Raw genomic sequence first — 16394 nt, 5'->3', positions numbered from 1 at the left:
CAGCGACGCCGACGACGACGACGAGAATGCATGTGTGTGCACGCGGGAGGCGAGAAGGTGCGTAATCAATCGGACGGACGCAACGGATGCAATAAGTGGACCCCCCAGGATGACACCATGTCGCAGGCGGCTTCCTCGTACCCTCGTCCATTTGACTGCTGCATTAACTTCTTCCGCAAGCTCACTACATACTGCATGGGATGCAAGACAAGCGACAATGGCGTCGCTCGGTGGCAAAATGGTGGTGTGGCCGCGCCAAGGCCGCAAAGGATTGCTCGCCGTTGTGCGCGTCTCGACGGATTCCGTCGTGCACCAGGTACGTTTCCCAAATGTTAAACAACGCGGACAGGAGATGCAGAGGCGATGGCGCTGCCGCTGTTGCTTTCTGCACGCACATCGCCGCCCCCTCCGCCTGGCACTCGGCACATTGTCCCAGTGCCTACTGCCACTACCCATGTGGCGCCACTCCACTCCACTCCAACCGACGCCACACCAACCAGCCGACACACACCCACACCTGCACCGTTTCCAGCACTGTACGTTCAGACAATAGGTTCTTACATCCTACATTCTCATTATTTCTCGCCTATCTATCCCGTATCCAGCCCCAGCCCGGCCGCCCTCCCACCCCACTCCCACTCCCACTCTCCTCACCCTCCGTCCTCCTTCCTCCACGCCTCCACCTCCGTCGTGAACACCCACACACAAAGAAATAAATCAAAAAAGGTACTTTTCCAAACCCACTTCCCTTGCGAAGCAGTCAGAGGCACTGCGCCGCCCTCTCCCGTCCCGTCTCCCCCATTCCATGTGTGTGTGTGTGTGTGCGCAGGGGGGTAAATGCGTTTTTTTAAGGCTGTTGCTGTAGTTGTTTTTTTTTTTGTGGTTTTGGTTTTGGCTTAAAGAAAAGAGGAATGGAAGAAGAGAAAGGGCACAAGAGGGTTCGGGTACGGTCTGTTGAGTGTGATGCGCGGACAAGAGAGATGACGTCGGGGTTGAGGGGGATGGCGTTGCTTGGTTTACGTGTGTGTGTGTGTGTGTGTGTTGTGTGTGTGTGCATGTTTGCGTTAAAAAAAATGACTTGCTTGATTCTGTTTTGCTTCGTGCGGTAGGTAGGGGTTGTGCCACACCTTAGGTCGCGGCGTACGGGTTGCCTGGAACCATTTGTCAGCCATGTTTAATCACTTTACACACAACCAGCCAGAGACCACTTACAGGCATAAATGACCAGCACGGGCGGGCTCTTGGACATGTCCGCGGTGATGATCACCGGCAAGGAGCTAAACTCCTTAACGTCCTGGATACGGTGGTTGCCGCCGTCCCGCAGGCCCTCAAAGACCAGCGGGGTGTGCGCCGCGCTCTTTTGGTACTGCGCGCTCGTCTCGGCCACGGTGACAGCGTCAGAGTCGTCGAACAGGGCGTTGGCGTCGGCAGCCTGTGTGGCGCCCGTCGCCTGGCCCTCGACGCGCTGCTTGATCTTGAGCAGGTGCTCGTCCTCGTTGGACTGGGTCAGGAAGAGGAGCACATCCTGGGTGGTCCAGTACAGGCTGAGAACGTTCTTGTGCTCGTCAAACGTCGAGGTCTTGAGGGGCATCTTGTCGACGTGGACACGCTTCTCGAGGCCAAACTCGGGAATGACAACGTCAAAGGCCTGGTCGTACACGGCAGTGACGCGCGCGTGGCGAATGACAGGGCCGTACTTTTCCGACAGGTCGGAGATGAGCATGCACAGGTACAGGTGGGCCGACTGGTCCTCGGCGAGACGGGCAGACGACCGCTTAATGTTGCACTGCTGCGCGCACTTGGCCACCTGGTCGCGGTCCATGTGGAACTTGACGTCGCTGTTGGACGACTGGTTCGAGACAATGGCGTCGAGCATGCGATGGACGAGAACGTCGGCGTAACGGCGGATGGGCGAGGTAAAGTGCGTGTACAGGGGTGCGTTGAGCGCCCAGTGCGAGAACTTTGCAATGTCGAGCATGCCCGTGCAGAAGTAGCGGGCCGTGGGCATGCACTTCTTCTCGAGCACAGAGAGGGCGTACACGGCCTCTTGGTCGGTGATCTTGTTGAACGACTTTTGGATGGTGCCGGCGTTCTTGGGGTCAATGGCGTAGCCCAAACGCTTGGCACGCTGGACAAACGCGTCCATGCGGCGCTCGGCGGGGGCCTCGTGGCGGCGCAGGAGGGCCTGCTCGGGCAGCGCGTTGGCGACGACGGCAGCGGCGGCAATGTTGGTGAGGACCATAAACTCTTCGACGAGGTTGTTGGCATCGTTGCGCTCCGAGACGGACGTGTCGATCGCGCGGCCAGTGTCGTCGAGGACAAACGACAGCTTGGAGCGGTTGGAGAACATGGAGCCATTGTCCATACGCTTGGCGCGGAGCTTGGTGGCCAGGTCGTGGAGGAGCTTGATGTCGCCCTCGACCTTGGACGCCGGGTGCGCAATGCTCACGTTGGCAGTGGCCGGGAGCTCGTTGCCGGCAATGACGGCGGCGGCGTCGGCGTACGACAGCTGGGCAGTCGACTTGACGATGGAGCGACGGAACGACTTTTCAAGCACGTTGCCCTCCTTGTCAATGACAAACATGGCCGAGAACGCGAGACGCTCGACGTCGGGGACGAGGCTGCAGAGCTGTTCGCAGAGGAGAGGCGGCAGCATGGGGACGGCGCGCTGGACGAGGTAGACCGAAGTGGCGCGCTTGCGGGCATCGCGGTCGAGCGCCGTGTTGGTCTTGACAAAGTACGACACGTCGGCAATGTGAACACCGACGCTGTAGCTGCCGTCCTCGTTGGTCTTGATGCTGAGCGCATCGTCGAGGTCGCGAGCGCCCGTGGGGTCGATGGAGAACACGCAGTCCTCGCGCAGGTCAAGGCGAACCTCGTACTCGCGGTCGGGGATGGTCCAGGGCAGCGGCGGGAGGCACTTGAGTGCCACGTCGGTAAACTCCTCGGTGGGGAAGTTGCAGTCCTTGAGAATGGCCGAAGTCTCGACCTCGACGTTGCCAATAGGGCCCAGCTCCTCGACGAGGGTGCCGAAGGGGTGGAGCGAGGTGATCGGCCAGCGCTTGATGGTAGCCACAAAGAGCTTGTTGGTGTGCGCCTCGGGGTTTTCGATGAAGTCGATGGGGGCCTGCTCGGTAGGGATGGCAATGAGCGGGACGCGCTTGTCGGTGGGCTTGAACCACACAATCTTGGGACGGGGCTCGGGCTCGCTCTTCTCGTTCGACTTCTTGTCACCCTCGCGCTCGCGACGCTCGGCCTCCTGCTTCTCCTTGGTAGCAGCAGAAGAGGGGCGGAGCACGCCGAGCTGGCCAGAGAACAGCTGGCCAGGCATGCGCTCGACAACAGCGACGACGTGGCCGGCATAAGTCGGCTTGGTGTCGTCGTTGACCTCTTCGTCCTCGAACAGAGTCAGGCCCTGGCCCTCGACCTCGATGTCGTCCTTCTTCTTCTCGAGCTTCTTGGCAGCAGAGGGCTTGATGTCGTAGCTCTCCTCCTTTTTGCGCTTCTTCTCCTCCTTGTCCTTCTTGGTCGTCCAGACCTCGTCGACATCGAGGAGCTCGACAGCGACAATGTCGCCCTCAAGGGCACGGTTGCGGTCCTTGGACCCACAAATATAAATGTCGGCGTCGAGGACGTCGGTGGCCACGTAGGCGTCGGAACGGTTCTTCTTGTTGACACGGAGGATGCCGACGACGAGCTTGCCGGCCGAGAGAAGAGGCGGCAGCGAGGCCTGAGGCAGGTAGGGTGCAAATAGCGACTTGCGCTGGGGACCCTGGGCGTTTTGCTGGAGCTGCATCTGGAACGCCTGCTGCTGCTGCCAGAGCGACGACTGGCCAGAGGGGTTCTGGAGGGTCGTGGCAACGAGCAAGTTGGGCAGCATGTTGGGGAAGCTGAACGAGGCCATCTTGGCGTGACCGCTGCCGGCAGCAGCGCGGAACTGGGCGAGCGAGGCAAGCTGGGCCTGGGCAGACGCGAGGTCCGCAGTGGTACCAGTGTTGCCGCCGGGACCACCACCACCACCGCCGCCGTTGCGCCAGTTGCCAGACTCCATGCCGGCACGAGAGCCGCCGCGGTGGTGGCCGAAAGCGCCTGCGGGGATGCTGATCGAGCCACCGTCGTCGATGACATACTCGCCGAAACCGGCACCAGAGCCAGCACCCTTGGTGAACATGCTGTGGCGGCGCGAGTGGCTGCCAGCGCCGCTGAAGCCTCCAGAAGCCTGGACGTCCTGGAACGAGCGGGACATCTTGCTGTCGGGCTGGCCGGGCTGCTGAGCGAGAATAGAGCTGGCGATGCTGTCGAGACCGGGAGGCCCACCGGCGGCCGAGCCCGACGAGACGTTGGACATGGTACGGCGGTGACGAGGGTCCTTGTCGCCAGGTGCGAGGTCGCGGTTGATGAGCTCCTTCTGCTTCATCTGGAGAGCCTCAATCTGCCTCTGGATCTCGAGCTGCTCCTCCATGGCAGGAGTGATCTCGCTGCCCGAGCGCTTGTGGGCACGGGCCGCAAGGCCGCCGAGCGTCGCAGCGGCCTCGCTCCGACGGCTCTTGTCGTCGGCGTTGCCGCTCTCTCGCCGCTTTCCAAAGGTGAACCCAGGGTTGAGCTGGGGCCTGCCGGTCGGGCCGAGGGTAGTAGGAGTGGGCTCGGGCGAGTCCTCCTCAAAGACTGCTGGCGGGCTAATCAAGGGAATGTCGGGACGAGCACCGTCGCCGCCAGGCTGCTGTTGCTGCTGGTGGGCGAACAGGAGCTGCTGCTGCTGGTGCATCTCAAAGAGACGCTGGGCCTCGGCGAGCTGCGCGGTCTGCTGCTGCTGCTGCTGGAGAGCAGCACGCTGGGCTGCGAGAGCCTGGAAGCGGGGAGCGATAAAGCCCTGCTCGCGCTGCTGCTGCTGGGCCGCGAGCTGCTGCTGGACAATCTGTGCCTGGAGAATCTGCAGCTGAAGCTGCTGGGCAGCGAGGAGTTGCTGTTGCTGGAACATGTCCGAGTGCTGCGAGTACGGGAAGCCCTCGCCGCCGTCCTGAGGGTTCTGGAACCCAGCGCTGGCGAGCGGGAAGTGGGGCAGTTGAGTGTAGCCCGCCTGGAGGGGCGAGGTGGGTCCAAAGGCGCCCGTGAACGAGCCAGTGGCAGATGCGTTGGACGTGCGGCGAGCCGAGCGCCCGGAGCCGCCAGGCTGCTGCGGAGCGGCTCCCGTCGTCGAGGTCGTGGGTGATGTACCGCTACGCAACGAACCGGGGGTGAAGCTGGGCGCGTCGGCCTTGAGCCTCGTGCTGGACGTAGGGGAAGGGATGGAGACGGGTTCGGACGCGGCATGGGTAGACGAGGTCGACGAAGCGCTGTCGAGCTTGTCCTTGCCACTGGCGCTGACGTTGCGCGATCCGGGGTTCGAGCTGGTGGGCGAGATGGCCTTGAGGTCCGAGATCATCCGCTGCAGGCTGCTGAGAGCGTCACCCCCGTGGGTCTCGACGTGCTTCTTGGTGGCAGCAGTGACGGCCGCCTCCATGGCAGTGACAGGAGGAGAGGTGGTGGTGTGGAGCGAACGGACCTGCTGCTCTGCGGTGGGTTCGATTGGGATAGCAATAGGAACCGCCACGGCGGTGGAAGCCACCGCAGCAGGGCCCGGCTGTTGCTGCTGCTGCTGCTGCTGCTTGTCCTTGTTGGCGGACGACGGGCGTGGTGGCGCGGCCTTTACAGAGGACCTGCGACTGATGGACTGCTTGCTAGCGTCACCCTTTGTCCTTGTCCGCTGCTGCTGCTGCTTCGAGTCACCAGTGCCAGTGACACCGGCCATGATGAGGGCAGCGGCCTTGTTGCCACCAAGCGAGGTACCCCCTGAGATGGTGGTGGTGTTGCCATTGTTCTTTCGCCTGTCGCTGTGTCCACCGGACGAATGCGAATTAGAGCGGGACACGGACGCCGACGAGTCGCGCGACCGGTGGCCACGCCTGCTCGAGTTGCTGCGGCTGGAGGCGGCCGAGTTGGAGCGCTCCTTGGCCGGCGGCGCAAGCGTGTCCGCCGAAGGGGCGGCCGCTTCGGACATGGCTCCGGGTGGTGTAGTGTTCACAATGGCCTATGCGATGTTCTGTGTGAAGGAGGGGTCAAGCATCAGCTGGGGACGCTCGGGCCATTAAAGGTGGGGAGGGAGGGAGAGAGAGAGAGAGTATATCTAGAGGAGGCGTATGGCGGCGGAATGTTTGATTGGCGGACACGCGGGTGGATGGACGTGGTGTGCGTCACGAAACCGACAGAAGTGTGGAAGAGATGCGATGGACGATGGCAAGACGTGTATGGATAGACGGAGGAGGGACAGCAAGGCACTCACCGACTGGAGGGTGTTACCCACTGACAGACACCAAGGGGTCGGGGAGGACTGGGTTATGGCGTTTAGGTTTGTGGACTTGATCGTGTGTGGTGGTGTGTGGTTGGAGGTGAAAGGAGAGAGATGGAGGACAGCGAGGGTAAGGAGAGAGAGTGAAAGAGGGGAATGAGAGGACTGTGTTGTGTATGTGTATGTGTGTGTGTGTGTGCGGTCGACGGACTGTCTGACTGTGATACACAGAGAGAAGAGCGCGAGCGACGACGAAGACGGCGAAGACGACGACGAAAGCAGCGAGAGAGAGAGAGAGGAGAATGAGTGAATGGTGGGAGAGAGAGAGAGGAGACGTGGTGGTGGTGTCAGTTGGGTTGGGTGTCAGGTGAGAGGCGGTGGGCCCGGCGCAGGGGGGGTATACGGCTGGGCGGGGCGGGGCTGGGCAAGCTGGCTCGTGCGCGCGTCATCACTCGGTGGGTCAATTAGAACCGGAATCAAATACATATTAGTGTAGTATGTACACGTCATTACTGTTAGTTAATGCATCTTAGTATCATGTATTTGTTTCTTGGCATTTTGACTTCAATCCTAAATGGCACCTTGTTGCCCTGGGTGTCCCTTTGCCTTCCCCGCGTCATTCGTCTGCCATTCATTCCATCCTGTGTCTGCCGTCTTTGCTGCGACACTGGTAACACGCTGGAACACTGGAACGGTCCTGCAACAGCACACCTGCCCCACTCTACACAACCGATCGTGCGTCAAATGTAGCAGATCCACACTGACCGGGGAGGGGGAGGTTATTGATTGCTCTACTGCTGTTGCTGATGGTGGTGACGGTCCAGGGAGAGTGTTTGACAATGGGATGACGGTCTGTGCCCGTCCCGTTCTGCCCTTTGCCCTCCGACACCACCTTCCTCATGTGGGAACCACAACCCAACTCATCAACCTCGCTCACACAAGGCATACGCCAGGTCCTCACAGTCGGGCAACATGTAACGCAACACCACCAGCGCACCAGCATCACGGCCGTCAATCACGCAGAAGTGAGGGCGGGACACGGCCGTTCCATCCAATCTCGACAAGCTAGCGATTCAGCAGCCGACGATCCATACCTCTACTCTGTTCGCTCCTCCTCCACCAGCTGCACAGCTGACGTCCCTTGCTCTCGGTTTGAGCCACAAAAGGCAAAACCATGGACGTTTCTGAGACAGGCCCAGATCAAGGCCAGACACATGCCCAATTCACCGGACTGCGATCTCTGCCACACCTCTCTGCCCTCCGGTCTCAGCTCTCAATGGTGGTAAGTGCATGTCCGTCCGTCGGCCCGCAGCGCAGCCAGCTCAGCTCGACTGTTTCTGACCCAGGCTTGCTTGGCCCTACGGGCCGCCTTCCCGAGCCGTCTCTCGTCGTACGAGCGACATTGCATGCATGGCATGTTACCTGGACGCGTGGGGTGGGCGGATGGCAAAGGGAAGGGCATGGTGGCGGCGGGCGCCCGCGAGGCTGCGGTGCCGACTCTTGGCTTACCTCTTCTCGCACGGTGCTATGAGTGTGTGTGTGTGTAGCAGCGCATCCCGTCTCGGCGTGAGGAGACTACTGGATGCGGACTTGGTGTGCCGTGCACATTGCTGCAGCGCTGATTCGAAAGTAAAAGTGGTGAGCAACGTCGAGCATCAAAGACAAGGGAGTGGTTGCCCATCAGGGTGAGACGCTTTGGGACGTGGCGTGGGAGATCTCACAGGTTCTTGCACCGCTGCGCATTGTCGTGTGCAGTCTCGGTGGCAGAATGCCTCGGCGGTGTCGTGTGCTTATCTCTGGGTCTCTCGCCAGACCTATACCAGCGCCATCATGGTTGCAAGAGCCGATACCACAACGTAGATGGCGCCATGTGAGAGCGGCAACGGCACATGACGTTTTGCTGCGCACTGTCACCCGCGAAGAGCCGTCCTCACAGTCAAACGAACGTGCGACGGCCGGTGAGGCATGAGGCATCGCCGAGCTCCAGAGTCGTCAAAGGTCAGTCTTGTGCATCTGCCTGAAGGCCATTGCCGCAAGACGCAAGACAAAACAGCTTGTGCCCACGCCAGGCTAATTAATAAAACGCCAATACTAAATTTGCTAATGGCTTTGTTTGGTTCCATCCTAAATGAGTCCATAGGGGAAACTCGATCGAGACTGAGCGGGGCACCGGTTTAAAGATTGCGCACGTTTGTCTGCCAAGCAACCAGTCCCGACGCGTTGCTCGTCGATTGAATACATGCTTCTTCTGCCATCGTCTGTCACCCACCACCCCCCACACCGCCATGCACCCCACATAGCCCTGCGCGCGTGTGTGCATATTTGCGTCTCACATTCCCCATATCGACCGTAAACCCCCCCAGCCCCCAGCGGCGACTTGGCAGAGAACGCCCAGTCCAACGCCGCCAGAGGTATCTCGGTCCACATCCGTCCTCACTCGCCTCCCCTTATCCTTTCGTCCCCCGTCCACCTTGGCCCAGCCGCTTTTAGCGCTCCACCCTCTACCCATCTCCATCTCTTCCACCAACCATGAAGTTTGGTAAAGAGTTTCAGCATCTCCTCGATGCGTCCGATTTCCCAGACGACTGGAAAACCTCGGCAATCGAGTACGGCAAGGTGAGTGAGCGCTCTGTGGATAAGCAACAACGTCACACAACAGCTCGGCTAACTGGCCCTCTCAGCTCAAAAAACTGATCAAGAATGTCGTCGCCGAGCTGGAGGGCATGGGCCTCTCGCCCAACGTCTTGCAAAAACTGCTCGTCATGGACCCCGCCACCGGCAGGCTCCACAGCGAGTCGCCCGCACCGGATGCCTCTGCCGCGAGTTCCGACGCCGAGGAGGTGTTCGAGTTTGAATTCGAGGTGGACGAGGACTCGCCCAGCGTCGCCCCGCAGACGCGCAAGAGCCCCAAAGAGGTCCTTGTCGATCCCGTGCTGGAAGACGAGGACGACGCAAGTATCGGCCACGGTGCCGTGCCCCACGGAGAGGCCATGGCCAACCACCACCGGTTCCGACTGCGCATGGTGGGCGCAGACGCCGGGTCGCGCAGGACATCATCCTCGCCACCGCCACCGCTGGCACGTACGAGCTCGCCACGACCCGTCAGTGTGGCCGACATGATCCGGTCGCACAGCCCCAGCCCCAGCCCGAGCTCTGTGGTGTCGCCGCGCGCTTCCAGTCCCGCACCGAGCTCCATCGCTGGAGTCGGAGTTGGAGGCGAGCATCGTGGGCGCGTCACGAAGCGTGCAGTCACAGAGCATGGCGGCGTCACTGCAGAATACGTTCTCACTGGTGAGTGTTACCGGCCGCGGCCGGCATTCCATCCGGAGGAACCGGGCCAGGCGCTTCTGACGCCACCACAAAGGCCGTAAGAAGCATTGCTGATCTCTCAGGTGACGAGGCCAACCCCGTGCCGCAGATCCGACTGCACGTCTCCCACACCGAGCCCGTAGTAGAAACACCGCCCGTGGCGTCAACAAGTGCGCTATTGGAGTTGGAGTTGGACAGTTTGGCCACGACCGATACCGATGACGACGACGACGACGACGACGATACCGACGGCTACTATGACCTCGGGCGTCCCGTCGACGACCACAAGACACCCGTCTTACCCCCGTCGCCAAGCCTGATGCGGCTCCGATCTGTCGCGTCCCCTATCTGGGCCATTGCCAGTGGCGCGCCGGCGGATGGGATGCGCGAGCTGAGTCTCGGCGAGGCGGCAGAGGACATTATCGACCTCACAACACCAAGGATGGGGCCGTCGGCGCCGCTTCTGCCTGCCTCGGTCATTGCGCTGGACGACTCGGGTGCCGAGGTGCCTGCGCAGCCCCTCACCAACGGTGCCGCTCACCACAGCGGCACTGCCAACGGATATGCCAACGGCACCGCTCATGCCAAGCAGGCGCTCGCTAACGGCTTTCCGACAACTGAACGTGACCGCGAGTTTATTATCCCCCTGCAGTCCGACATGGCGTTTTTCAACGTTCTCACGGCTGCGCTCAAGTCGCTCTCGGCCTTCCACCAGGAGCAACAGGAGCATTTCCGGGGGGCCGTCGCGCAGCTGTGCCACATGATTTCCTCATCCATTGTGCCCAGCGACTCCCCCATTGTGCTCCCGACCCCGCTCAACTCGGCGCCGTCAGACAACAACAACAGCAACCAAATGGTGAAGTACGAGTACAAGTCGTCGACGCCGTCGCAGAAGGACCTGTACGCGTGGCGTGAGATTTTCAGTCTGTGGGTCGAATCGCAAATCTTCGAGTCGAACGCCGAACGCGACCGTGGCGAGCGGACAGTGGACGAGGCGGAACGGCGCCTGAAAGTGTTTGCCAACGAGGTCGTCAAGCGCGGCCTGGGCGACCGTCGTAGCATAAAGGGCAAGAAGACGCGTAAAGCGTGGGAAGAGTTTTTGCGCCTCAACGTGCTGCTTCTCGACCTGAAACGGTTCCAGATGGCCAACATTGACGCGGCGCGCAAGATTCTGAAAAAGCACGACAAGCGGACGGCGCTCACGGCCTCGACGGGTCTCGCGGCGTTTGTGCGTGCCACGCTCACGGCGCATGTGGATGTCGACGGCAACATGTCCACGTGGACGTTTTACAACACGTCTCTGCCGCACGTCTTGCTCGCGAGCTTGACCGACACCCTTCTCCCGTGAGTCCCTTGCAGCTCAGTAAGCTTGACCAGTAGCTGACGGAGACCCAGCATCCTCCCGAGTCTGGACGACTATGCCTGCCTGATCTGCATGTCCATCGCGTTCAAGCCGATCCGCCTGAGCTGCGGCCACCTCTTCTGCGTCCGCTGCCTGGTGAAGATGCAGCAGCGGGCCAAGGAACAGTGTCCGCTGTGTCGCTCGCCCAGTGTGCTTCTAGCCAACAAGAGTGAGCTGGCACCCCTCCGTGATCGATCGGCTAGCTGACCACTGCGCAGGCTCGCTGGACACGACGCTCATGAACTTTATGAAGGACTGGTTCCCCAAGGAGGTCCGGGAGAAGCAAAGGGACAACGCGAACGAGATTGCCAAGGAGCAGCTCGAAGATGCGGGGCTGGATGCGCGGTGTGTGGTGCAGTAGGCCGGGAGTCCGTCGGGAGGGTGGGTGGCAGAACGGGCCGCAGAGGGGGGGGGGCAAGAGTAGAGATAGGCGGAGAGAGTGTGGATGTTCTTCTACCGTGGCATTCTCAGCGCTTATAATGCAATATTTGGCCCGTGTGTGATGCGAATTGGGACGGACAGCACCGGCGGCGTTCACAACTGCTCACATCACATATCGTTCCTTGTTTACCTGCTGCTTGCTATACTCGACACTACATAACCCTGCCCCTCCCACCACCCCAAAACCCTTAGACAAGCACATGCTTCTTCTGCTCGGGCATATAGTTGACCGCGTCATCCCTCATGGTGACCGCCACACCTGTAGGTCCCCAGGCCTTGTCGTACCCATTCCTGCGCTCGTGCTCGCGAATCGCCTCTTCGCCCTTCAAGTAGACCGAGTCGACACTGGACGCGGGCAGGCCCTGCGCCTCGGCGTGCGCGACCATGCGCTGCAGCTCGTCCTTGACCATTTCGCGCTTGAAGAACGCCGTGCGCGGGTAAAACGCCAGACGCTCGCGCGTGGGCTTGTACTCTGGCACCGAGTCGCGGCCGAGGTTGCGCAGGATCACCTGCTCGCACAGCGTGTAGTCGCCGTCGGGGCGGTTGAGGTTGAACGGCTCGGACAGGTTGACGTGCGGGTTGGTGATGACGCGCGCGTAGTGCAGGTGGTTGGGCGAGTGCGAGTGCGGCAGCATGCCGTGCGTGACGAGAACGTCGCCGGCCTTGGCGACGACTTCGGCAAACGACGACGCCGTCTTGCAGTGCGAGTAGATGTTGGCGAACGGCGGGTCGAGGCCCTGTGGGTTGGCGTAGAAGCGCTCGACGAGGGCTAGGTCGTTGTCAGTAAAAAGAGCGGCAAGAGTATAAGTACGGGACGTACACTTGATACCGTCTTCGCAGAGGCTGGTGCCGCCGCCGTTGGCCGGGACGTCGGTGAAGCAGCAGATGACGGTGAGCGCGTTGCCGCTCGAGTCGAGGAACTGGCGATACCTGGAGGCGTCAGACCACCACCACCTACTACTGGGTGGCTCCCACTCACCAGTCATTGTCCGTGTGCCAGCCGACCAGGTCCTGCGGAGTGTGGCTCTTGCCCACCTGCTCCTCGGTACCAAAGTTGATAATCATCTGGTCGCCATAGTACCGCTCCCTCACAGGATCAATCTTGTCCTCGCCGCCGACAATCTCGCACATCTTGGCCCACGCCTCGGGTGCGAATTCCGACGCCAGCACCTCGCGGTGACGAGGCAGCTTGTGGTACTCGTACATCCAGGTAGACTTGTCCTCGGGGTCCATGCCCAGGCGGACCCAGAGGTTCTCCATCCATTCATTCAGGTATTTCGGGTCAATGGCATTCTCAATCTTGAGCCAGCCATGTTCCACGAAATGCGCGCGCTCCTCGGCGGACAGGTGTTTGTACTCGAACGGCATGGTGGCGGGATATGGGTGGTTTGATTGTTGTTGTTACTGTTCAGTGGGAAAGGGGGAGTGGGGGTGTGGCTGCGGGGCTCTGTGGGGGTACCCGACCTGGGCCCCAGCTTCGCGCGCTATATACACGAACGGCTGCGTGTACAAGAAGCGTAGACCCATGACATGAGGCCCGGAAATGGTATTGTGTAGGCCTACATCCTCCAGTCCCGAGCATGGGGATGGTAATACCATGGATATTGCTGTCGCACACGAATTGTGTAGTGGGCAAAGCGAGAACGTCGTTTACACCACCCCACGGCCACCTCCGTCTTCCAACGTACATCCGGCGCCGGAAACGGCCGGTGGATGTAGCGCCACGTGGAGGCCGCGTGGTGGTGGGGGATATATCCACCGTGCGGGCGTTTATTACCTGTTAGGGCCTCTCACTTTAACGTTTTCCTTGTTTTGTCCCCCCTGATAAACACCTCCGCCCTCGAGTGTGGCGACGAAGCCCCCCAGCATGGCTCGTGTCTGCCTTGCTGATCCGTGGGTCCGGAGCCAGTGACGCCAAAGGCTCCGGATCGGCGCCCGAAGACTCTTGTGTCGCGACTGGGATGTCTGCGCAGTGCGGGCCGCCGCGCAACAGGAGATGTTGCAAGAGCCACGCGGGGCCATGGTGGGCAAACCTGTTGGGAGAATGGGGCCAGTTCAGGCTGCTGAATCTGGGGCCAAGCCTGGCACCACAAGTGTACAAGCACAAACACCCAAATATGCGCGCGGGGCTCAGACATGGCCTACCGACTGACCGTGGCAGGCCTTGCCCTCAAACCCCCTCCCTGCGAAGAAGAAGGCAAAAAAAAAAAACCTAGATATTGCAACGGTCTTGAAAGGGGGGAGGGCGAGCTCGCTTTCCCCTGACGCAAGCTGCGACAGCGTGCGTTTCGTCCTTGTCGCACAAAGGTACAGTACTGCAACCCCCTGTCGTGGTCTTTTGCAGTGCTGATGTCAGCTTCATGGGGTCATTGCCGTTGTCAGGAAGAACAAAAACACGCAACGAGTTGGCTCCAGCGGGTCTGTATAGTTCGCTTCGGCTGGGAGGGGAGGAGATGAGAGCGCTGCAGAGGCAAAGGACCGTGGCCAAAAAGACCCCGCCAGTACCAACGTCACAGCCAGGCATTTGCCCACGACGTGCACTTTGCACACTTTGCCGCTTGCTGTCGTACTCTTTCCGTCGATTGGGTGACGTCTGTAGCCAGCCCGCGTTGTGTGGCCTGTGGCCTGAGGCTGCCTGCGACCTCTTACTGCCTGTTGCGTCTCTGCTGCTGCCGTGGGAGAACCGGCGAGCTGGATACAGTTGCAGCCCTGGTTGTAGAGCTGACGTCGGCGGCGCTGCGAAGCAGCAAGCTCGGAAGCTCACCCTACAAAAAATGCAAAGCAAGATAGTGCCCACTGGATTACTCCGGTTTCTCCTGTGTTTTCCCTCTCCCCCACAGCCCCTGCCGCCGCCGCTCCGAGCAACACGGCAGGCGGCTGCACAGCTGCGAGCGAGACCGAGGACGAGGTACAGTAGCCCACGCAGGGTGAAATACGAGAGGGGTCCCCCTCGTTCCTCGTCAAGGTGCGGCGTCACCCCCCCGCCTGACAGCACATGGCAACCCCCGCACCCACGCAGTGGCGCACATTGACCCAGTAATTGTTCACCGGTCCGGTGGTTTTCAAAATCGATCCAAAAAGGGCCAATAGGTTTGCAGTGCAAAACCTAGGAACGAGCAAAATAACAAGGACGAGACTGACACCTTTTTTTACGGTTTACGCGGACAAACGCGGGCGGCTAATAGACACCACATAGCCACATACGGGAGAGCAACGGGCCCGACACCTCCCAGGCCCCGGCGGGCGGGCGTCTCTCTCGCTGCTTTTGTTGGATTGCCGGCAGAGAGAGTGTACCACCGTTGCGGTGCACCAGCAAACCACCCCTTTGGGTCTTGCCAAGAGCAGAGAGGATCCACTTTATGTGTCCTGAAACCAGCGCGTCTGTTCCTGTATCCACCGCAGTAAAAAGTGTGCATCATCTGAGGCGGGCGGGCGGCTTTCTCAACCCTTTTGCGTGAACATGCGCGGCACAAGACCGGTCAGCGGTTTGCAATGTCATGTGTACGACGGGGGGGGGGGGGGGGGGGGCCGTTTACATGATCGTGTGCCCGACGTGCTTTTGATTATGCGGTGCCAAAGTGCCAGGCTCGCGTCTGCTGCTAATGGTGGTTCCTGCTTGTGTGCGCTTGTGGCCTGGCCCGCCTCGCGAGGCCTGGAGTGGACAAGGGGGTGCCTATATGGGTTTTTATGCCCGCGGTACGCGGAACCCACGACCATTGATGCGGCGGCAGTCGTATAGAACTCTGTGCTCGTCGCCGGGGACCCGTTCAGCTCGTCCTTGCCCGCCCCACCCAGGGAACGTGACCACCCCCGTGGAGGGCGACGGGGGCCACGGGGTCAACCCGGGTTGGGTCGTCGCCACCTTTGTGCACTGCCAAGCCTGCAGCAGGACACAGCGAAGAGGCATGGGAAAAGCGGGGTGCATGACCGTTGGCGTCACGCGCTCAACGCCACCCATCGCCACCATCGCCACCATGAGGTGGCATCCCTTAGTATGAGCAATGCGGCTGTCGGACGAGATGGCAAGCCCGATGAGAAGAATCAAGCTGGAGACTTTTTGTTCTACATCGTCGGATCCAAAGGCCAAAGTCCATACCCACGAGCCTACTAGTGTGCACTTTAGCTGACAAGCCCGAATTATCGTTCAAGCCACTGATGTCGCTGCCAGACCGGCATGGCAGGTCAGAGGCTCCAACGTTGCCCCGCGGTGATTGCCCACAAGGCCACAGGTGGAGCAGCGTGGTGGGGGTGTGTGTTATCGAATCAGCGGTCGGCAATCTGAGATATATCACGGACTCCTGAGGTCTTTTACTCCCCCTCTCTTTCCCCCTTGTGCGTCGTCGTCGCCTGGGGGTTGCCAGGTCCGGTCAGATGGACCATCTGTGACGCAGGGGGGGGGAGTTTGGACGCTTGACGTAGTTCGGGTGGGTGGTGTTATTGACGCATTACCGTCAGGGCACTCGGTCAATGCCGCCGCCACACGCAGCAGCAAGCGCAGGACAGCACTCAAGCAGAGGTCGTGGGCAGACGAGCAGAGGGACGTCCTTTTAACCACCCACCCGCGTGCGTGCCATGCAATGTGCACCGAGTACCCGCACAGAGGTCGCCAAGGAGAGGGGAGGAGGGAGAAAGGGGGCAGAAACTGCCATCAAGCACGAGTGCGTCGCAGGATACCTCAGGTAGCCTCGGACGAGTATCAGGGAGCGGAAGAGGGGGCCAACGCAGGTGGCATACCACCCAAGCATTTCGCAAGGAGAACCATCCCACACCTACCTACCCACCTTGGGCAAGGCAGCGCGCCGCCGCGTCTACAGCCAGCACTCACACACACACACACAATGCTCAGAGGCGCGGTGTGCTTGAAGGATCGACAGCCAAGCACCCAAAAAGGGGGACCCAAGAACCCAGCGCTTCTTC

At 60.7% G+C, this 16394-nt stretch overlaps 3 protein-coding genes across 3 annotated transcripts; 1 reads left to right on the top strand and 2 right to left on the bottom strand.

Annotated features, from left to right (window-relative positions):
* Positions 1-1128: 1128 nt before the first annotated feature.
* On the bottom strand, positions 1129-6037 carry EHS24_003549 (uncharacterized protein; the record flags this gene model as incomplete). Its single annotated transcript, XM_028619214.1, has 2 exons — positions 1129-1151; positions 1213-6037. 2 exons carry the CDS (start codon positions 6035-6037, stop codon positions 1129-1131), a joined length of 4848 nt encoding a protein of 1615 aa, XP_028472388.1.
* Positions 6038-8854: 2817 nt separating this feature from the next.
* On the top strand, positions 8855-11397 carry EHS24_003548 (uncharacterized protein; the record flags this gene model as incomplete). Its single annotated transcript, XM_028619213.1, has 5 exons — positions 8855-8941; positions 9007-9616; positions 9718-10978; positions 11030-11205; positions 11255-11397. 5 exons carry the CDS (start codon positions 8855-8857, stop codon positions 11395-11397), a joined length of 2277 nt encoding a protein of 758 aa, XP_028472387.1.
* Positions 11398-11665: 268 nt separating this feature from the next.
* Positions 11666-12845, bottom strand: EHS24_003547 (uncharacterized protein; the record flags this gene model as incomplete). Its single annotated transcript, XM_028619212.1, has 3 exons — positions 11666-12246; positions 12298-12407; positions 12457-12845. The coding sequence occupies 3 exons, from the start codon at positions 12843-12845 to the stop codon at positions 11666-11668; spliced, it is 1080 nt and encodes a 359-aa protein (XP_028472386.1).
* Positions 12846-16394: the final 3549 nt, after the last annotated feature.

This window comes from Apiotrichum porosum (genome assembly GCF_003942205.1).
Source record: "Apiotrichum porosum strain DSM 27194 chromosome Unknown scaffold_17, whole genome shotgun sequence".
Taxonomy (NCBI): domain Eukaryota; kingdom Fungi; phylum Basidiomycota; class Tremellomycetes; order Trichosporonales; family Trichosporonaceae; genus Apiotrichum; species Apiotrichum porosum.
This window is presented reverse-complemented; position numbering and strand designations above follow the sequence as displayed.